The following is a 22,917-nucleotide window of genomic DNA, read 5'->3' as shown; positions in this document are numbered from 1 at the left end:
AGCCACTGAAATTCAGGGCTTATCTGTTGCAGTAGCTAATGTTACCCAGAAGATACACACCATCCACACACTCGCTTTCCCTGGCACAAGCTGCCCTTTCAAACCTCTCAGACATTCACAGATCACGTCCACACAGATCCAGGGGAACTGGATCACTGATGTTATCAACTTAGTCATTGATTGAACAAATATTTATAACTCATCTGCAGTGTGCAAGGAGCAAGACTAAACATCCCCAACACAATGCAGATCGCACCCCTACCCTTTCTGGAGGAGGTCACATCCAGGCCTTCTCCCAAGTCCAGCTGCTGGCCTGAGGCCTGAGGCCTGAAGCCCTCATTCTCCCACCTGGGGATCCAGCCCACCCTTAGACCCTTGATCCTGGACTTTCCCTTCTTCAAAAACCAGCCCCTACTCACTGTGAACAATACACTCTAGAGCAGCAGTTTCCAACCCCTAGACCCATGGACCTCTACTGGTCTGTAGCCTGTTAGGAACCGGGCTGCACAGCAGGAGGTGAGCGACAGGCAAGTGAGCATTACCGCCCAAGCTCCACCTCCTGTCAGATCAGCGGCAGGATCAGATTCTCATAGGAGCGTGAACCTTATTGTGAACTGCACATGAGGGATCTGGGTTGCACTCTCCTTATAAGAATCTAATGCCTGATGATCAGAGGCGGAACAGTTCCATTCCTAAACCGTCCTTCCCCCATACTACCAGCCCGTGGAAAAATTGTCTTCCACAAAACCGGTCCCTGGTGCCTAAAATGTTGGGGACCACTGCCCTAGAGACTGTGTTCCCCTTAGGACTGCCACTCCCCCTCATTCGTGTAAAAATCCAACTGGAAGTCCTCACCATTCCATCCTCAGCCCTCTCACCTTTCCTCCAACTGTATCCCACGGAGACCTCCAAAACCAGAACCCCCTCCTTTTATCATTATCTGTCCCCCGCCTGCCTTCCCTTCACTCTTAATCTAGGATCGACCTGAGAGTTGAGCATTTTCACTGTGTCTTCACCCCTGGTACAGACGGCAGGGTGCATGTTCAGTCATCCCTGGCAGCCCCAGGAGCTACTAATAGTTCTCCAGGGCCTTCTCATTTGTCCTGATTCTTTTACATGGCCTCCCTTCAGATGTAGTGCCTGCTTCCCCCATAGCACACACACATTGCTTGGAGCTGAGGACATCACTGTCCACCCCTGGAAATGAAAATGTAAACTACTGACGCCTTTGTAAGCTGACCTTGCTGCCTCTTTAAGTGAAGGGTTTAACTGTGTCCACAGATCTTGGCCAGCAGACCATAGGCTGGATTTCAACTTCATTCACTTCCTTTACACAGTACACAACCTATGCAACTATACATGGTCGACTTGGCTTTGAGCTCCTAAATTTGGCTTGTGGGGTCCTCCCTCTGGCTTGCCCCTCCAGCTGTATCCAGGCCCTTTCTGTCATGCCCTGGATTCTCCACCAATAGACAGCTTCATGGGGAGCCCTGTGTATAGTGGGCTACTTCAAACCACCCTGTCTTTGCTCTTACTGTGTCTTCTGACTAAAGAATTCTGCTTTGCTCACCTGGCTCCTGTTCATCTCTGAGACCTCGTTTGGGAGTGTCCCCATCCTGGAAGTCTTTCTGCATCCCTTCTTGCCTCCTGCAGCCTCCACTCCCAGCCCCTGTGGTCCCTGGGTAACCCCCATTGGCACTCATTGCCCTCCACTGCCGTTTCTGTCCACATATCTGTCTGAACACAGCCTCTCTCCAGCAGGGATCACATCTGTAACCTTGGTAGCCTGCTCCAGTTCAGGACCTGGCAGCAGAGGACAGCAGGAAATGGAATTAAATGAGGAAAACGGTTTTAATCTAAAAGAGTGCTTGATAGGATGAAATGAATCCATTCTGATAGATTCACTCATTCATGATCCACTGGGTCAACAAATACTTCTTGAGCACACGCTGTGTGCCAGGCGCTGTGCTGGCCCCGGGGCACTGTGAACAACCATTTCTGGTTATGTGGGAGCTCCCAGCTTTAGCTTTCACATATATCATCGTACCAGAAAGAGAAGTGTAAATAGTGATTCTGGTTTGGACAATGTGAGAGGAAAGGAAAAACTGGGCCTAACCTGGAATGGGCTGGGGATGGAAGCCCATGATTCTGGGAGCAGAAGGAGGGTCATGGGCTGCAGCCAAGGCCTGGGAGCTGTTCCCTACCCACCTGTGACCTTCAAGAGCCTAGACCTGGAAGTTAGGGTCCTGGACTCCCAGGCCTCTCTCTCAAGTGAGCGGCTCAGAGAGCCTGAGCAAAGCACTGCCCTGCTCTTGGTTGCAACTTTGAGGGAGAAGAATCCGTGGCTGAATGAAACTTGAGCCCCGAGGTCTGATCTCAGTCCACGGGGGGACTGACCTTGGCATAAGCCCCTTGCTTTTGGGTACAGAGGCCACCACAGAGCCAGCGACAGCCAGGACCTCTTTCTGGGCCAGACCCAGGCTGCTTGCTAAAATTCGAAGAACCCATCTGCTTACCCAGTGCTGCTAGAGTTGCCATTTTAATAACCAAGTTTAGAAGATTCAATTAAGATTGGGAGCCTCAACCCTCTTCTAGGGAGGCCTCACAATTGGTGTTTTTCTTTGCGAAAGCATGAGTGGGGCCCTTTGCAGGGGTTTTTGTACAGCAAGCAGAGCCCAGGGAGAAAAAGAAAAAAAACCAACAACTTTAGTTCAAAGATGCCAATAATAGGGGATTTCTTTTCCCGTCTCCCCATGGAAGGTTGTCGACAGTACAGCCACAATCAGGCTGGCGGCTGGCCTGCTCAGAGAGGGGGACGTGTGCTCCTTTGTTAGGACGGGCTGAATAGGATGTCCCTGCACCCAGACCTGGTCTCCCGGCTAACAAAGGACCCCTTTATCACCCCGGGCAAAGAGTGCTGCTGAGGTTGCCACAGCAACTCAGGGACACAGACTTAACGTGCAAGTGACATTTCAGATGGTAACCGGGCATGCAAAAATTCAGATTTCTTTATGTAGAGTGGTTTCCTTCTCTGGATATTTTAAAGGAACCACATCGCAAACAAAAGAAAAAAAAATAAGTAAACAATAAACACGTGGTCAAACAGCAAACAGAACATTGCAATTCAGCATGCTGGCTCCTCCCCTCCTGATGAAAAAGTTGGGCGAAAAGCCTTGCTGAGGGCATTGTGGGAGGCCCTGGGTGAGCTGAGGGTTTTTCTTATCTGAAAGGCAATCAGACATCATTAAAGAAAGTTAGGGGAAAAAATCATCTGAAATTCCAGTCACTGGACACAGGACGCTTTTCCTTGTCTCTGTCTCTGTGTTTACCAAACATTGCTACTGGATGATACGCCGCATGCCAGGCTGAGAGCTGGGCTGGGGCATGCAAAGAGATGTCAGGTTCCTGCTGTCCAAGGTGGATGGTAGAGTGCGTCCCATGTAAACGTGATCTCCATACAATGCTGCATTCCCTTTAGTTGAGGTCAAGGCAGAGGAAGTAATCGATGTGGCATGAGCAGAGGTGAGCAGGGAATAGTGGAACTTGGATCTGCCACCAACCCAGTGTTGACACTTTGTTGCTATTCGCTGGATGGAATGAGGGAGACCCTGAGGGAAGGAAGCAAGACAAAGAGGAAGGGCTACCTCTACATTCTTCTATAGTGGAAAGCATGGTAAATAGCACGATGCAGGCACAAATATTTCCCCAACTGCCACCATAACACACAAGGGATTTTCCCTCCACATTTTATGATGACAGTTTAATAAACAATGTGAAAAGAATATGAGAGCGAACACCTGTAAACCACCACCTGGATTCCACCATTACTTTCCTCTCCTGGTTTTATCACATACTTACTATCCATCTATCTGTTTCTCTATCCATTCATCAAGCTGTCTTCTTTTGGGGGTGCATTTCCAATTGCAGACATCCTTTCACTTCCCCTAAAATACATCAGCATGTGTTTCATCAATTAGAGTGTACTATTTGTTTATAATTTTTTAAATGTGAAATTTATATACAATGCAATGTACAAACCTTAAATGTATATTTTCTGAGTTTTGAGGAATGTGACTGCTTGTGTAACCTAAGCCTTCATCAAGATACAGTATAGTAGGGTTACCTCAGAAAGTTTTCTCATGTTCCTGCCTAGTTAGTTCCTCCACTTACCAACCATTATAGCAAAACTAATGTTCTCATGTTGCTTTCTAGTTTTCATGGTAATTAATTCTGTTCACTTAATCAATTCATTCTTTAGTTACCCAGGGCCTTCACTGTCCCAGGCACTGGGGACATGTCCCCATAGGAGATGGTGTGTAAATGCCCTGGGTTTGAATCTCAGGCCTAGAGTTTTGTAGGGCAAGCCATCTAACCTCTCTGAACTCCACTTTCCTGACCTGTAAACTGGGGACGGTAATATTAGCAACAACCTCACAGTGGGTATATTATGTGAGATGATACATGCCAACCACTTAGCACCTAGTAAGTGCTCAATAAACATATTGTCTTGAGGGAGGCCATAGCTGAATTGTTGTTGTCAGCACTCCAGGACTTTAAAACCCTTTATTTTTCTCATCGCCATTAACTCGACTACTGTCCCTGTCTAATTTTGGCTATTAAAAGCCCTCCTTCTCTGAACATTTTTGGACAAGGACATTTAGGCTTCTGCAGAACAATTTTCCAAGGCTCAGTAGAGAGTTGGAAGGGAGTGACCAGAGAGTAGTGCATCTTTTATTTTTATGTTCTTGTCTTCATGTGTCCCTTAAAGTCGGCTTGCTTACGAAGCCACCAGCTGTTGGGGAATGGTCATTACCATAAGGGGCTTTGCCAAAGGTCTTCTTCAAGGTGAGAAGTAGCAGCTAATTCTTATCCTTATTTTCCTTTGCCAAAGCCTGTGCTGTAACAGATGATAGAAAATAAGGCACCAGAAGGGCATATAGGACCAAAGTGAAGTATTGTCATCCTTAGAAGGGGGAAACATTAGTAGACATTCTCTTGTAAAAATGAAGGAGCCTAAGATCACAAATTCCTGGGTCCAGGCAGCTCACCCTTGCTCAGAGCTGAGCCACTTGAAAATGAGTCCAAAAGCAAGGACAAGAAACAGCCATCTCTTTCACCTGCCTAACTCCTACTCATCCTACAGTGCCCATCTCAGCATCACCTCCCTCAGGAAGTCCTCCTCTGTGTTCCCAATTCACTTTGTACTTAACTCTATTATGTTTATCATACTATACTTAATTGACCACTTACCTGTCTGTCTCCCCATTTCAACTATGAGCACAAATCATATCTCAATCATAGTTTGAATCTCTAGGCATGTGCTAAAAAATATTTTTCTTATATTAATTTAACCAATATTGCCAAATGCTTTCTAAGTACTAGGTGCTTTACATGTATTATCTTTGTTTGCAAAAATGTTAATTTTTCTTCCCAGTTACTATAAAAAACTTGGAGAATATAGAAAATAGAAATATAGAATAAAAATGTAGTTTAATGACAGACAAACTTTAAGTATGATTGATTAAGAAGAGAAAGAACATATATAACAGATACAAGAGCATTTCAAAAATCACAAGATAATACTAAAGACATGTTTAACCCAACACGTTTGAAAAGCTAAGTGAAATGAACAATGTTCTAGAAAAGCATACCAACATTTACTAAGAAAAAATGATATGATCATCCAATTATAATTAAATAAGTATAAAATTTTTTAAGTATAAATTTTTTTTTATAATTTAAGAAGTTGAATCAGTTATTAAAATTCTTCTTTCCCATTCATTAGGCAAAATCAGTATAACCTTGACACATAAAGCTTGGCAACAATAGCACAGAATTTTATACTAATTTTGGTTATTAATATAGATGCCAAAAAAAAACCCTAAGTGAAATAACTTCAAATGGAGTTTAGCAGTATATTAGAAAATAAATTATGACTGGAGGTAGTGGCTCATGGCTTTAATCCTAGTCACATGGGAGGCTGAGGCAGAAGGATCACTTGGGCCCAGGAGTTCGAGGCGGCAGTGAGCTATGATCACATCACTGGACTCCAGCCTGGGTGACAGAGTGAGACCCCTGTTTCCAATAATAATAATAAAATTAGAACCAAATAGAAGTCCCAACAATTACCCAAGGTATTCAAGGATGGTTCATTATGAATAGTATCTATATATATAGTACATATCATTAATAGGTTAGATGATAAAACCCAGATGGCTATTTCAACAGATGCCAAAAGTAAACCACATTGTAAACTACAATTAATTCATGCCAGAAAAAATATCTTAGTGACTAGGAATAAAAAGAAACTTTATTAATTGATAAAATATATTACCAAAAGCTACAGTAAGTATCTTACTTAATGGCTTAATGGTGGAATATAAGAAGTAGGTTCACTGAAGTAAGGAATATGACAAGAATGCCTGATATCACCACTTCTATTTAACATTGATTCTAGAGGTGCTGGACAATGCAATAAAAAAAGACAAAGAAAGAAGTGGTAAGATTGAAAAGGAAGAACAGAATCAATCACCCCTTCCAGATAACATGACCATCTACACAGAAAGTCAAAGGGAATCTATAGAAAAACAGAGCAAATAGGAGAGTTTTAAATTTTTTCTTGGATACAATATCAACTTTGAAAACTTTAATAGTATTCCTGTCTATCTGAATTAAAATAACTTTTAATAAAAAATTTAATTCTCCCCAAGTTAATTGAATAATTAAATGTAATTTCAAGTAAAATACTAATGGGGTTTTCTTTTTACCTTAATCTGAAATTTGTATGACAGATCAGAAAGATGCAGTGAGGTGCAGTAGTTATGAGTGTGAATTTGGGAGCAAAACTGGCTAGTTGCACATCCTGGCTACAACTTGTTCTAATGGCAGGTAAGTTACTTGGCCTCTCTGTGCCTCAGTTTCCTCAGTTATAAGATAGGGACTACCTACCTCATGAGATTGTTGGCTAAGGGAGTTGAGCAGAGTCCAGGACTTGCATTCAGAGTCTTTCACATCTCATCTGGTATTCTTATATACAGGTGCCAGAGTAAGTCACTTTGTGCCAAAGTCTGTCACACACATGTTGGTCCATTAGATCTTTTGTCCAGCAGACACTTTGAGTGCAAATTATGGGCTTCTTTGGCTCATTGTCAGAAATAATGGACAAGTTGTCATGCTGTTGGCCAGAGGGCACCATGGCCAGGGCTCTAGGAATGCCAACTGCTGCCTCAGACAATAGCTACCCACCAACCAAGTTCCTGAAGGAGAAGTGTATAGCTTGTACCCACCTCTTTGCTTAAGGGCTTTCTCTGGTTGCCACAGCCCTGTTGTGCCTCTCAGTCTGAGCTGCCAGGAATGAATGCCCCAGACAGTAGGCTTTAACCAAGTGTGTTAAGAGAGTTGGTGGGTAAAGACCCCAATTCCTTGTTCTTTAAGGGGATAACTCTGAGTATGTGCTCTACACTATTTCCAGAATTCCCCAGTGGAGTTAGGCTCTAGTCACTCACAGTAGTAATTTGTTGGATCATATGCCCTTTCTTGACTGTCTTCCTTTCTTGTCTCACTTTCCCACACCACTACCTGTGTGTCCTGGAATTGCTCTCCCATAAACTACTTGCACCAGAATCTGTGTCTCAGGATCTGCTTTTGACCTCAACTAAGAGAAGCTGAGCTTTTGAAGTGAGGTTTTCCCAGTGGACTTCCATTTTCTGCACCTCAATCCAGCTTAACATATTCCACCACATGTATGCTGGCTACTGGGAAGGAGGGGACAGAGACAGATGTAGCTAGGGCCTCACCGGAGGGCTGAATTGTGACTTCCCTCACTGGCAAACATGGCCCATCTGTGAACTGGAATCTGAACAATTAAATTCTTCATGCGTGTGTGAGTGTGTGTGTGTGTGTGTGTGTGTGTGTGTAGGAAGGGGTGTGTCTGTATGTGTGTATCTAGGAAGGTCTCCCCAGAGGTGGGCATGAAGCATCCAGGATTTGTTAGCCCCTGTGCTAGTCACTGGTGACACTGAGATGAGTGAGCTACGGTCTTTGCCTTGGAGAAACTCATTGGGCAAATGTGATGTTGCAGTTCTTTGAGATTCACACTAGTAGTCCTGTGTGCAGATGGTTATTGGAGCAGCGAATTGGAGCACTAAGTTGGAGTCTTAGAGAAGTCTTAACCAAACAAATGCTACTTGAATTCAGTCTTAAAAAATGAGTTGACATTTGTTAGGATTTTTATGGCTCAGAGAATAGGATTAAATATGCTCAGGCCCTTAAAGCTTCCACCTGTAAGTGACACACACCACTTCTGTTCATGTTCCATTAGCTAAAGTGTCACAGGGTCACACCTAAGTTCAAGTCTACCATGTGCCTATAAGGAGAAAGAGGAAGAAGATTCATTACTAGATCTAAGTGCTCCCACAATTGGGTATTTAGTTCCTCTGCCATAGTTGTTTTTTAGGGATTAGTCATTTTGATTTAAAGCCAAGACATCCCCTAGGTAAAGGAGCAATAGGTGGAGTAGGACTCATTTCCCTCTTGGATCCCATGGGTAAGTGGACACATCTTGTATTAACCATGTCTTATTTTCTGTATTCTGATACTTTGACATCTGGGGTCTTGCAGACCCTGGAGGGACTGCCCCTTCTAGGGTTAGTCAATACCTAGACATAGGAAACAACTCACCTGTGAGCCCATGAGCATAATTTTCAGATGCAAAGCAATACAGAGCATACACCTCCAACCACCTGTATTATTGGGCTCTCACACTCCCACTCACTATCTACCTGCCCCAATTACTCCAGGGCCAGTACCAGACAACTAGGGACAGCCCCTATGCCCCAGAGCTGCTGAAATTATTCAAACATGCCAATCGTAAAACTGCTGACCCTGCCTTGTCTGCTCCTTCCTGCAGAAACCACAGAAAAGGCTCTTACCCACAGTTCCTTCTCCCTCTGCCTCCTGACTGACCTGGTGCTTCCCCAGTGGCCCCCAATGGCATGGCATGTCCCCTTCTCCTGACACCTGGGAGTATCAAACTATCTTTTCCATGGCAATCATCTCCTGATGTGTTGTCCTTACCATACCTCAAGGTTAATAAAACATATTAAAACCCATATATATTTTGATATCTCAGCTATTTATGATATCAGAACTGAGAGCTGGAAGATGAACAAACAAATACTCTGAGTCTCCAGACTGGACCAGTTGGGCTACTGGCTGAGATCTGAGGTTCCTCTCTCACAGATATTTCTTTGCAATCAAAGGGAAGAGAGGAGAACTGAAGCGCCACTCCCATCTTCAAGACAACAGATGAGGCTGTGGTGTTTCTTTGGGGGAACTGAGTCATCAGCTTCCTGTCTGATCAACTGCCAACATGAAGTGGCAAGATCAAGCTTTGGGGCCTTATTGGATTTTGCTGCTGGACTTCTCAGATATCTCCTTGGTGCTGGCTCCCTCCCCAGGGAAGGAAGTGGATATAGGTGACTGGCAGGGTTTATGGTTGCTGCTGCTGGCAGACTCCAGAGAAGTCAAATAGCTGCCTGTAGCTGACCCATTGCACATGCATCTTCAAACTCTGGTGGACATTGTTCTACACCTCTGGCCAGAGTTAGTGGGACTAACACTGTGGAAATATGGGCAGTAGGAAGTGCTCCAGGTGGAATTTCCAGACTTAGGTGTAGTCCTGGCTCTACTATTAACTGTCATGACGTGCATTCCTCACTGGCTCTCAATCTTCTCATCTGTAAAATGACCACAGCAGTCTTATTTCCTGACCCAGAGTGTTTCTGTGAAGACTGATTTCCCCAACCTGCAACAGAGGTATCTGTAAAAAAAACTGGATCACAAGACCAGGAGATCAAGACCATCATGGCTAACATGGTGAAACCCTGTCTCTACTAAAAATACAAAAATTAGCTGGGCATGGTGGCATGCACCTGTAATCCCAGCTACTCGGGAGGGTGAGGCAGGAGAATCGCTTGAACCAGGGAATGGGAGGTTGCAGTGAGCCAATATCTCACCACTGCACTCCAGCCTGGTGACAGAGTGAGACTCTATCTCAAAACAACAACAACAACAACAAAAAAGCAAAATTAAACAAACAAAACATAAAACTACAGCAAGCATTATAACTAATGGTGAAATGTTGATATCTTTCCTTTGGAGATCAGGAATGGGACAAGAGTGTCTGCTACTATTACTTCTTTCCAAAATTATATTGGTGATATTAGCCAGTGCAACAAGGCAAGAAAAAGAAACAAAACTTCTAAGAATTGAAAAGAAAAAACTAAAACTCTCATTTTTACAGATGAGATAGAAAATGTTTTTTTTTTTTAAGCCAAAGAGTCTGCAGATGAATTACTAGAATTAATAAATGAGTTTGGCAATGTTGCTGGATACAAGGTCATTATATAAAAATCTATTTATATTATGTTTCAGACCTATATTGCTAAGTAACAAATCACTCCAAAACTTTGTGGCTTAAAATAACAATAATCATTTATTACCGCTCATGGTTTCTGTGCATTTTGGATTCAAGAAGGGCTCATCTGCACAGTTCAGCATTTTTCATGTGGGTGCAGGCAGATAACAGATAGAACAGGAACAGTACAAGCTGGCACAGCTGGGGACTGGCTAGGAATCCCTCTTTACTTAGTATCAGGGTCTCTGCATATGATTTTTTCTGTGTGGGTTAGTTTGGGCTTCTTCAATGCATGGCAGCCTAAGAGTTCTTATATGATGGCTTAGTGTTCCAAAGATAAAAGTCCTGAGAGAGGTAGCCAGGTAGAAGCCCTATTAACTTTTATGATCTAGCTAGCCTCAGAAGTCACATAGATTCACTTCTGTCACATTCTTTTTGTTAAAACCCATTCACTAAGACTAACCCTTTCCCAAGGGGAAGAGTGTTAGACTCTACTTCTTGGGAAGGTTGTAAAAGAACTTGTGGACTTATTGTAAAACAACAACCCTGTACTGACAACAAACAGAAAATAAAGAAGCCATTCATAATAGCAACAAAAAATACCTAGGGCTAAATCTAATAAAAGATGTGCAAGGTCTCCACACAGAAAACTACAAAACATTACTGAGATAACTTTTTTTAAAACTCCAAATAAATGAAGGGACATACCATGTTCATGGATAAGAAGTTTTACTATTGAAAATGTTAATTTTATTCCAATTGATCTAAAGGTTCAAAGTGATACCAATTGAAATCCCAGCAAGATTGTGTCAGTGTGTTTGTATGTATGTATATAAGTAGGTACGCTGATTCCAAAATTTCTGTGAAAGTATAAACATCAAGAATAGCCAACACAGTCTTAAAGAACAAAGTGGGTAGACTTATTTCATGGAACATTTAGACTTATAAGGCCACAGTAATCCAGACATTGTGATAATGGCATAGGGAGAGAAAAATAGGCTAACAGAACAGAACAGAGAATTCAGGAACAGTCTCATGCACATATAGACTACTTGATTTATGACAGTGTTAGCACTGCAGAAGAGTATGTGTGTGTGTGGGTTTGGGGGGGTGGGTGGTGGTGATCTTTTCAATAAAGAGTGCTGGTCATTTGGCTATTCAGATGAAAAAAATGGAGACAGGACAATGGAAAATTTTTTCTGATGAGGGGTGGCATTGTATTTCTAGAAACAATGCTGAAATTTATTTGGAAGTTCTTTCCTTTCTGAGCTATAATTTCTCTCTGTTGTTCCCAAGCCTTCAGTGAATGTCTGTTTCCCACACCTATCTTTTGTTAATGCATCTTTCTTATGGTCCTAGTTCTAGGCCAGGACCAACAAAGCCCAAGCAGCAGTTGAGAACTAAGTTCTAAGCTAGCTCCTGAGTGGGCAGGAAGCTCAAGTCCTTTTCTCCCAGTGGCATCCTATATCCTGATGCCACACAAGAATGCCATTCTGGCTGACTTCTGTTTCCTGGCCTCTCCCAGTCATACATACCTGGAGCAGTCAGTGAGCAGTGAGATTGCTAGTGGAGATTGCTAGTGTAGACAATTCTTGCATGAAAAGGGGGATGGGGTGCAACAGTCTAGCAACCAGCAAGTGATATCAAGAACTAGAGGGGTTTTTTTTTGGTTGGGGAGGATCCCCGTTTCACAGTCACCTTTCTGACCCACCATCACAGTCATCCCATTCCAATCTCATTTTCTTCCTTTCCTCACTCCAAGAGACCGTGACTGCGGGCAGATCCTAGACCCCTCTTCAGAGCTTCCGGCTCTAGGCATTACTACGGCCCTCCCCTCCCTATCATTAAAAGGGGTGGGGTCCTTCTGCCTTCTCCAAGTGGTTTCAGTTCTGGATCCTTTGGGAGCAATGGAGCCCACCCTCCTGGAGCTCCATTACTGGTGCTGCAAGTCTTTGACTCAGTTTCCCCATATGTGAGTGAGAGTTTAAGCGCGGCAATTTCCGGGGGGGGGGGGGGTGGCTCTCAAACTGACTCAGATCAGTGAGATGAGGAGGGGGCGGGCATCCTAAGAGCATCCTCCAGCGCTGGCTCGCGTCCCCCGGGGAAGGCAGCACCCATCTCCAAAGTGGTCCTGTCACCACCTTCCTCTTCTCCCCCGGCACCCACGCCGCGGGGCGGGGGCTAGCGCCGCCTCAAATATTTAGGGCAAGGGAGTGTCCCACTTCTGGGGAGGGGTGTCGTTCGGGCTTCTCTCTCTCCTCACCGTGGGTGGCGAAGGGCGGGACGAAAAAGCGCCGTCTGGACAGGCGCGCCCACTCAGGGATGCAGGGCCGGGCGGGGGACCCAGCGGCGACCCAGCCCGTAGGACGGACCTCCCCGCCCCGGCCTGCGCCCCGGGGCCCCCGGGCCCCCGGCCCTAGGCAGCGCCCGAGGCCGGAACAATAGCGCGCGCGGGCGGGGCGGGGGCGGGGGCGGGGCGGTCCTCCGGGCACCGCCCCCGGCCCGCCCCCCGCGCTCGCAGTCCCGCTCGCACACTGGCTCCCACCCGCCGCCCGCCCAGGCACTGCCCGCGGGAGCCGCCGCCGCCGCCGCCGCGCCCGCCATGGACGTCCGCCTGTACCCCTCGGCGCCCGCGGTGGGCGCGCGGCCCGGGGCCGAGCCGGCCGGCCTGGCGCACCTGGACTATTACCACGGCGGCAAGGTAGGCGGGGGCGGGCGGGGGTCCCCGGCGGGCGGGGCCGGAGTCACCTGGCAGCTCGGGACTTGGGCGCTCTAGGGGTCCCACGGGGCCGCGCACATCAGCCCCGCCGACGGGCACGGGCGGCTCACATCGATCCCCTCGCGGCCAAGCTCACGCCCTGAGTTGTTGGGATCGCTGGCAGAAGTCATCCCGACAGCCACCCGTGCGACGACACAGTGGCCCCTCACTCACGTCCCACTGACAGCCTCGCAGTCATTCACAAGCTGACACAGTGGCCCACGGCCACACGCAGTCGCCAGGCAATGCTCACACGGTCCCGCCGTCCCACGCAAGTCACCCTGACAGTCACTTATACACAACGACACCCAACCACTCACCCGCAAACAGTCTTACCGCCACAGACGAGTCACCCACAGACGCTCCGATGCCCCACACACCGTGACATGCCCTCACCCGCTGTCACACTCAGGCACAACGAGGGACAGTCACACAAAGAAGTCGCTCGACAGTCACACGCTCGCAGCCACAACGCCTCACCCAGGCGCACGCTGTCACACACAGCCACCCCGCTGGACGGTGAGCCTCAGACACAGATGGTCCTGATGGCCACACAGTCACACGCGGTCACACCCAGGGACGGCCACACCTCGGTCATCCACAGTCGCGCGTCGAGGTTTAACTTCTCAGCGCCGCTGCACACTAATTGGGCAGTTTACTAATTGGCAGTCACTGCCCGGCGGGGCCTCGGATTCCGAGTAGGCGGCGGCCAATCGAGGCCTGTCCCCTCCCGGGAACGGTGAGCCGGCGTCCCTCCAGGCTGGGGCTGTAGTGCGGGACACCCTCCCTCCTCCATGTTTCCAGGATCTCCTCCCCCTACCCGAGCCAGGTCCCCGCTGCGCTGCGCCGGGCGCGTTCCCAGCGATGGAGGCTTGCGTGCCTGGAACCCCGAACCCGAGGCGTCAGGTCCCACTGCCCCGCCTGGCCCAGCCCGGATGGGCTGGGTGCCTCTGTGCAGTCCGCGTCCCCTTCGGTCGCCGGGGAGGGAACTTTCAAACTTAGTTAGGAAGCCACACTGTCCGCGCGTCCGCCAGTAGGTGCGTGGGTCCCGGGCCAGCTGGAGCCAAGCGCGGCTTTTCGTCACTCGGAGCCCGGATTGAACAGCGCGCGTGGGTTTCCCGTGGCCCCAGAGCAGACGCGCGGGCTCCGTGGCGATGCGGGGTGAGTGCGCGTCCAGTGGCTGGATCGGCGCCCCCCAGGGTCTCTCCCCCTCTCGCAGGCTTTTCGTCAGGCCCCTGGTAGTGGGGATGCGGCAGGAGGGGGGCGTCCTGGCGCGGATCCGGGGGCCTCCCCGGCTGGGCCTCCCGGAGTGCGCCCTCAGGCCCTAGGGGAACGGCTTCTGGCAGAGCCTCCCCGCAATTCGCCAGGGGCGGGAAGAGTCCAGGCCACTAGGGTCTGCGCGATGTGGGGCGGTGGTGGGCGACAAATGAGGTCTCGCGAAGAGTGGGGGTGGTTCTCTTTTGTCCAGTGACCTGCAAAGTTAGAAGCCGAAGAGGGGGGATGGTAGCCTCAGGAGAAGGCCTGGAGCTGCCTCCAGTCTGATGGAGGAGAAATAGATTAAAAGTAGCAAGTGGAGTTTTCAGGGAGGAGAAGGTTGGGTGTGGGGGCAGCTGGTCTGTCTTCTGCCCTTGGCTCTGTTATTTTTCCAAACGTGAAGTTGGCGAGGTAGGTTACAGCCTCTGGTTTGCGGGTGTGGGTGGGCTGGGCATTTGTGCCTCAAAGTCTGAGTGGGTAGGGGCTTAGCCTGGAGCGCTGTGTTTGAGGGTGGTGTTTCTATAAATCTCGTCAGGGTGGGGCTGTCCCAAATAGGGGCCTTTTGAGGCAGGACTCAGCCGAGGCCCCTGTTTTATTACGATGCTCTGTAAACCTCTGACTCAGCACCAGAACCTGGGCAAATCTCGCCGGGAAGGGCCGGCAGGGAGGGAATGAGAAGCCAGCGATTCTGGTTTCTTTCTGTGTGCGATGTAGGACCCCTGGCCCATAGCTGAGGATGTGTCTAGAGTGGGGCGGGGCAGGGATGGGGGTGGGGATGCAGCTGAGCCACTGAATAGGTGAAAGGAAGGTCTGAGTTTGCACTGGGATGTGAAACCTGCTACTCAGTCCTTCAGGCTAGAGCAGGGTGAGGTGGGAGGGGAGAGGTCACCATACTCAGCTAGGGGCTAGAGGTGTTTTGGTAAGGGATTCCCTAGTGGGCATGGCCTTAGTGGTGGTGCTTGGCGGGTAGGACCAGGCGGTGACCGGGAACTCCCCTTTTCTGGCTCAAGAAGTGGATGGGAAGGGGTTGGGGAGAGAAATGCCCAAGCTCCACCTTTACACTAGTCACTATCAAAGCTGGAGGGGACACTGAGGCTCAGGGCGCAGTAGTGACCACACTTGGGGCCTGCAGGCCTGGCTGCATCCACGCATTGTGGGGTGGACACACCCACACATGGGGGGCTCTGTCCCTGGAGCCCAGATGAGGCTCGTTGCACAGGGAGCCAGGCTTTATATACATAAGGGCAAGCATTTGCCCAAGCGATGCCCCACAACTATGGGGCAGTTGACCTGGAAGGGCTCTTGGCGACCGTCCCCTTGGCGACCATCCCCTTGGCGACTGTCCCCTTAGCGATCCTCTACACAGAGATTCCCATCCTCTTTAAACCAAAGTCACGAACATTGGTTGTTCTTTTGGTATCTTTTGTTTGAGAAAATACACACTAATGAAAAGCTGTTATGGTTTTATTTTTGCTTTGAAATAGATGTGTATTTTATTAATCACAATATTAGCATGCAGTAGAAAAACAGCTTACCAGGTATGAATAAGACTCATTACTATTTAATGTAATAAAGGTGCTTTTTGAGCACAGGGATTTGTGACCCCATGGCTCCCATAATCTGTGGCTCCATGCTGGGAATCATTGGTCTCCTCCTTCTTTGCATTACAGAAGGGGAAACTGAGTCACAGAGGAGTGTACTCACAGATTACACAGCAAGTAAGGAGCAAAGATGAGGCCTGAGCCCAGGGTTGACTCCCAGCAGGACACTTGTTTGGCTTTTTTGCAAGTCTCTGTCACGGTTTAGGGGTTTAGAGCCTGTAACATCTTTCTTAGGGTAACTATGAACTCCTGGTTCAGATTTTGGCAAGGCATCTTACCAGGCTGGGGGACAGCTGGGGGATCCCTGCTCAACTATGGCAAACTAATGTAAACTGGCCATTGGAGCTGGGCAAGCCTGGGTTCAAATGTCCGTTTGTTGCTTAGTGACCTAGGGCAAATGATTTTTAGCTCATTTTTTACTGAGATATGATTTACATACAATAACATGAAGATTTTAAGTGTACAGTTCCGTGAGTTTTGACAAATATTAACACTCATGTAACCAACATCCCAGTCCAGATAGAAAAAGAACATTTCCGTCATCCCAGAAAGTTCCCTCACATCCCTTTGTAGTCAGCACGCCCTATGCCCACCTCCAGAGGCCACTACTAACCTGATTTCTGTTACCAATGCTTCCTTTAAGTTCAATTTAGGTATATTAACCATGTTTAAGTTCTAGAACTTGATATGCAGCATAAACATTTGTGTGTCTGTCTTCTTTTTGCTCAATATAATGTCTTCAACATTCATCCAGGTTGTTGCATATATCCATAGTTTGTTCCATTTAATTGCTGAGTAATATTATATTGTATACATATAATACAATTGGTTTATCCGTTCACTTGCAGGTGGACATTTGGGTTTGTTTCTAAGTTGGAGCTATTATAAGTAAAGCTGCTGTGAACATTCTTATGCAAGTCTTTTTGTGGGCGGGGAAAATCATTTAATATCTCTGAGTCTTGGTGTTCTCTCAAAGACAACATTGCCTACCTCTGAGTTTCAGGAAGGTTAAGTGAGGTGATACAGGTTAGGACAGTTCTTGGCACATACCAGCTACTAATTAGATAACAGTATCAACTATCTGGGGCCATTCCAGGAAGAGGCTTAGCATCTCTGTTCCAGCATCCTTCATCCCTGGACTGAAGGGATGAAGGCCTTCATCAAGGCCAACCTGGGTGCCATCTTCCCCATGTGGTGCTTCACAGCCAGCAAACTTCTCTTTCCTTCCAGGCTTCCCCAAGAACTGGTACCGCATAGGCTGTGGCATGTTCTGCCATCCATCATTCTACCAGCAATATTTATTGAGCACTTCTTGGTGCTAGGCACTGTGCAAGGCAACTGATGCTGCAGCAGTGAACAAAAGCCACTCAAATCACTGCCCTCTGGAGCTTATCTATCAGTGTGGGAAGTCATAAATATATAGGTGAAATATATGCTATCATGATTGTTTGGAATATGACTTTTGGAGAAAAATGGAACAGGAAAGAGAGTTGGGGGTCCCAAGGCCTGGGGCTGGTTTGTGATTTTAAATAGGGAAGTTGAGGAAGGCCTTGTGGTCTAGAATAGTGTTTCTCAAATCCATGTACACATGAGGAATCATCTGGCAAGATTTTTTTCAATATTTTATTTTATTTTAAGTTCCCGGATACATGTGCAGGATGTGCAGGTTTGTTACATAGGTAAACGTGTGCCATGGTGGTTTGCTGCACCTGTCAACCCATCACCTAGGTGTTAAGCCCTGCATGCATTAGCTATTTATCCTGATGCTCTCCCTCCCTCCCTCCCTCCCCCATCCCCTTGACAGGCCCCAGTGTGTGTTGTTCCCCTCCCTGTGTCTGTCCCTGTGTTCTCATTGTTCAGCTCCCACTTATAAGTGAGAACATGCGGTGTTTGGTTTTCTGTTCCTATGTCAGTTTGCTGAGGATAATGGCTTCCAGCTCTATCTGTGCCCCTGCAAAGGACATGATCTTGTTCCTTTTTATGGCCGCATAATATTCCGTGGTGTATATGTACCACATTCTCTTTATCCAGGTTAACACTGATGGGCATTTGGGTTGATTCCGTGTCTTTTGTCTGGCAAAATTTTAAAAACAGATTCTTGGGCTCCACCCCCAGAGATTCGATTCAGTTGGTCTGGCATGGGGTCCTAGGAATTGGCATGTCTAGTGAGCTACCCAGGTGATGTTACTGCCCATCCAAGGACCACACTTTGTGTAGCAGTTGTTTGGTTGTTTGTGTACAGGCTTTTGTGGGCTCCTGGCAGGCAGGAATTCTGCCCAGCACCTGGCATGGTGCCTGACTCATAATTGCTCAGTAAATATGTGCTGGTGGGTGAAGGATTCAGCTTCCCACCCACACAGCCCTGGACACAGCATCCTGTAAGGATGAGATCTGGACGAGCTTGGTTAGTGAACGATTGGAGGCCCTTTTTGACAAAAATTCATGAAGTGGGGTTCAACTACGGACTTGATCTGGACTTGACCTGCGTGAGGCCTGCCCAGCATCCTTGGTGGGTGAGATTCCGCAGCTCCTTTCTTCAGGGGCACAGGTGGCTGCTAGGGAGTCCCATGGAAGGTACCCTGGGATGGGTGGGCTTAGAGCTGAGATGGCTGGTCCCAGGAAACGCTAGATGGATGTCTGCATCTCTGCTAAGAAGCTCACATTTACTTTCCATCTAAACATGTTCCCTGTAGCTCCTTCCCCAACCTGTGCTGGAGGCTCCTCCAGGAAGGACCCCAGGACTTTTGCATGGTAGGACCAGCAGCCCAAGCCTGGCACTGCTGCCCCCAATCTGCTGGGTGACTTTGAGCCTGTCAGTGCCCTTCTTTGGGCCTCTGTTTCCCTGTGTGCAAAGGGAAGGCAAATCGGTGACCCTCAGCCTAGAGGGATGGTGTGGGGGTGGAAATATAGTGAAATAAAGGCTGAGAACGTCCTTTCTAACTGTGGAGGGTGCACTGGGAGGGAATGCTGGTGGGAATGGTGCTTTTTGAGGAGATGGGCCTGCTATCCTTGAGAGGACAGGAACCACTGTGTCTGCCTTTACTTTTGTATTCCCAGTGCTAGCCTGACACATAGATGCTCAGCAAATATTTGTAGAATGAATGAATGAATCTAGGGCTTGCCAGTTGTAACCTGTGGCTTGAGGAACTTAGCATCTGTCTGGCTGTTGTCATCTGAAGACTTTGTGGGGCACAAGGAGTCCAGGTCAGGACAGGGCAGAGGCGCAGAGTCTTTGGCTGACCTTCCATTCCTAGAGGAGCTTTCCAAAGTGGGCTCAGAGGACAGAGCCTGGCAAACAGAGCAGCCTGTAGACGGAAAGAGGAGCTGAGCCTGCATGAAGGGCAAGGTCCTGTGCCTCCCCCTTGGTCCAGGGATCCCCCTGCTGTGTGGCTTCTTGCCCCATGTGATTCTGTAGGGCAATCTATTTTGCTTCTCTGATTTCCTGGAGTTGGTCTCAGGATATGAAGGCAGCATGGTTTGTGGAACCTGGCAGGCTTGGATTTGAACACTGCCTTCACCACTATCAGGGCGGGCAAGTTATTTAACCTCAGTCTCCTCATCTGTAAAATGGGGACATTGACATCTCCCCTTCGGAGCTGGAGGGTTGGAGATCACGTGTGTGTAGCACTTGGCCCCAGCAGGAAATGCTTTCATTTTCATCCACAAAGAGCAGCCCAACTGAAAGTTAAAATGCGAGAGGAACTTGCTTTTCTGCACCAGCTGCTGGAGGATGCCCCACAGCTGCCCCGCCATGTTCTTCTTCTTCTTTTTTTTTCTAGAGACACAGTCTTGCTCTGTTGCCCAGGCTGGAGTGCAGTGCTACAATCATAGCTCAGTGCAGGCTCAAACTCCTGGGCTCAAATGATCCTTCTGCTTTGGCCTCCCGAAGTGCTGGGACTGCAGGCATGAGCCACCATTTCTGGCCCTGGGCTGCTGGCAGTCCCAACATCGGATGCTTCCCTGTCTTGGTCCCTAGACCTGATTTTCCTGAGCCTCTGGGTTGAAGGAGTGTCTTATTGAAGTGTCCGGAATTATGAATCGGGAGAGAGTTGCTCATTTCCTTCACCTTCTATTACCTTCTTGAATCTGTGTAGCAGAGAAAGTGGGTTTTGGAGGCAGAGAAATTGGTTCAAATCACAGCTGCACCATCCACGGGCTTGGGCAGGTGACCTTATACACATCGCTTAGCTGCTCAGGTCTCAGTTTTCTTATCTGTACAAGGGGACAGAAATGCCTGCCTTCTGTTGTTGCTGTGAAGATCAGATTAAAGTAATCGGTGTGGAAGTTCTGTCTGATCTAGAGTGCTGTTTCCCAGCCTCCGCGCTACTGACATTTTGGACCTAATAACTCTTCGTTGTGGGAGTTGTTGCATGCATTGTAGAACGTTTAGCCGTATCCCCGGGCCCTACCGAGTCGATGCCAAGAGCATCCCCCTTCCCCGAGTCGTGACAACAAAAATGTCTCCAGACTTTGCCTCTGGTTGAGGACCAGTGATGTGGGAAGAAAGTGTAGCACAGGTAAACTAGAAGTTAGTGGTGAAGGGAATTGCGGCGCCGCCACAGGGCCCGTCCTCTCTGGCCAGGGCTTCAGTCCACTGTCTCCCTTCAGTAATCCTATATCCAAGGAGTTGACAGTCATCTTATTTACATGGATTCAGACCTACAGGGTGATTTTTCAGCATGGTTTGGGAGCAACAGTAAAAACATATGGTAAGTGATTATTAACCTAATGAGTTGTGATAAATTGTAATTTTATATCTTAGTGAAACGATGTTGTATGACACAGGATAATACATTTTGATCAATTTCCCTGATATTTAAAACTTGCTACTGTACAGTTGCTAATTCTGGTGCCTGCTGGCATGAGCAACCTGATTGTGGTTTTTCAATATTTAATGGCCTGTTTACTGCTGGGTTTCTCAGATGTTCAACAGGTTTTTATTGAGTGCCTACTGGGTGCTGGGGATTCAGCGCCGTCATGGAGGCTCAGTGACTCCATAGAAAAGTTTTATTTACGGGGTGAATGGCTATGTGGATTTATGATCAATTGGCTCAAAATGCAGAGTAATGATTAAATATAAAATTGGCTGAGCAGTGCCAATGCCAGGAGTGTGGGATGGTTTCACAACGGCAGAGTCTTACAGGAATGCCAGGTGGGCTAGCTGGGGGCATGTAGAGTGGTAGGGGGTGTTCCAGGCAGAGGGAGCAGCCATTGCAGGGGTGGTTTGGGGATACTGTAAGCCTAAGGAGGGGAAACCTGCCTGTGTGGGAGTTGGGACATCAGCAGAGATGGTTATGAAGAGCCTTGCACCCCAGCCTGTGGGGCTTTAAGTAGAGGAGTGTGCCTGGAACCGGGGGGCAGTGCAAAAGTATGGAATGCATCACGCTGCTGGATTCTGACCGTCCTCAACGACTGTCTCTTGGTCTTCTGCTGGTGGGAAAGTCTAATGACTTGCATTTGATTTCCCCCAGTAGCCTGCGATAGATACTCTGCTTCTCAAACTTTAGCCCACCAGAATCACCCGGAGCGCAGTTAAAACAGACTGCTGTGTTCCACTCCCAGAAGTTCTGACTCAGCAGGCCTGGGGAGGAGCTGAAAGTTAGCACTACCAGCAAGTGGATGGTGCTGATGGTGCCGGTCTGGGATCCACACTTAGAGAACCTCTGGTCTAGACTAGAACGTGGCAGGATTGTCCTGCCTTAACTGAGGACAGTGGGGATGTATTGCTGGCCTGGGGCATGGAGCCCTGGTGGGGACATGGTTAGGTGTCCTTCTCAAGCCCCTTGGTGGGTCGTGGGGACAGTCTTCTTCACCATGGGGAGAGTCTCACATTGGGTTGCCTGGAAATGGACTCTGAGATGGAGAGTTGCTCATGGAAGGTTTGTGTGGGGAAGTTGCCTGCGGTGAGGTGGGTGGAAGGGGTGCACCTGCGGGGGACACAGGAGGAAACATGCTTGGGCGGGGGAGAAGCTGGCCTGGCCTGGCCTGTGGTTCTCATGAATGCCATCCCACAGGGAGCTCTGGCGCTACGGTGGCTCTTCAGTGTTACCCCAGACGGAGATGAGGGTACTGCCCAAGCCTTTGATTCCTGCATCATCCAGTCATTTCAGCATAAGTGAGAGGCCTAAAGGTGAACAGCAGGCAGTTCCCCTGGGCGAAGGAATTCACTGCAGCAGAGGGCAGTCCCATTGAAGGGCGAGCTGCAAGCCCAGCCGCTGATATTCCTGGGGTTGGGGGATGAGCATATGGAAGACGGCCGGGGAGTACCACTGTGACCATCTCAGGGAGATGCATCCTGTGGAGAAAATGCACCTTCCTTTTGGTTCCAGGAAGTCAAGGGCCAGCATGTGGATGACTTTTAGTGACTGTCACTCACTTGCTCAAGGTTCTTCTTTGTCTCATGACGTAAGAGAGATGTGTCACCTGCTCTGCGTAGGAAAGGCAGGATAGTTACTTTTTGGGTCCAAGGGAAGACGACTGGTAATTAACGGAGTTTTTAGGGGCTTAAAGATGCTCTACTCCAGGGTGGGATTCCAGAGTCCTTGCACTGAGCTGTCACATATCTTCCTGTCTGTTAGGGAGGATTCCAGATGGGTCTCCAAGGAGCTTCTGGGCCATGCTTAAGGAGGTCACCTCTGGACAAGAGCCAGGGCTTTCTCTTTGGGCTGGAGTCCTGTCTAGTTCAACAAGAGGCCGTCTGCCCTGCCCAGCCTCAGTGCAGGTCAGTGTCCCTGGCTTTGCCTTTCACCTTCACTGAGCTCCCAGGAAGCTCGGGGGCAAAGGAGTGGGTCACCTTTAGCCACAACATAGGCTATTGTGGTGTGGCTCCGTTCATTAACTCACTCCCAACTGCACTTCACTTTCTACCATTTCCCCCTTTCTCTTGA

At 48.2% G+C, this 22,917-nt stretch overlaps 1 protein-coding gene and 1 long non-coding RNA gene across 6 annotated transcripts in view; one reads left to right on the top strand and one right to left on the bottom strand.

Annotated features, from left to right (window-relative positions):
* The window catches only part of LOC105496389 (TOX high mobility group box family member 2), a 203,196-nt gene that overhangs the window by 31,784 nt on the left and 148,495 nt on the right, over nucleotides 1-22,917 (top strand). Inside the window, exon 1 of one of the 4 annotated variants that reach the window (XM_011766770.2) lies at nucleotides 12,951-13,118. The exons of 1 other annotated variant lie outside the window; for it this stretch is intronic. In XM_011766770.2, coding sequence (XP_011765072.2) covers nucleotides 13,020-13,118 — 99 coding nt within the window. In that variant the 5' untranslated portion in view covers nucleotides 12,951-13,019. Of the gene's footprint in view, nucleotides 1-12,950; nucleotides 13,119-13,226; nucleotides 14,337-14,820; nucleotides 14,841-22,917 lie in introns of those variants that run through there. 2 more of the 4 variants (XM_011766772.3, XM_071079262.1) reach the window with 2 other exon arrangements.
* LOC112429260 (uncharacterized) lies at nucleotides 2,620-13,286 on the bottom strand. 2 transcript variants are annotated; one of them, XR_011613324.1, is made up of 3 exons: nucleotides 13,166-13,286; nucleotides 3,859-3,944; nucleotides 2,620-3,608 (listed from the first exon to the last, which is right to left on the bottom strand). It is a non-coding gene; the product is annotated as an uncharacterized lncRNA (long non-coding RNA). The 2 variants fall into 2 exon arrangements; XR_003021449.2 differs by lacking the exon at nucleotides 13,166-13,286 and adding an exon at nucleotides 4,039-4,729.

Source organism: Macaca nemestrina, chromosome 15 (assembly GCF_043159975.1).
Source record: "Macaca nemestrina isolate mMacNem1 chromosome 15, mMacNem.hap1, whole genome shotgun sequence".
In the NCBI taxonomy this organism is placed as follows: domain Eukaryota; kingdom Metazoa; phylum Chordata; class Mammalia; order Primates; family Cercopithecidae; genus Macaca; species Macaca nemestrina.
The sequence above is the reverse complement of the archived record's forward strand: the minus strand, read 5'-3'. Positions and strand labels throughout refer to the sequence as shown.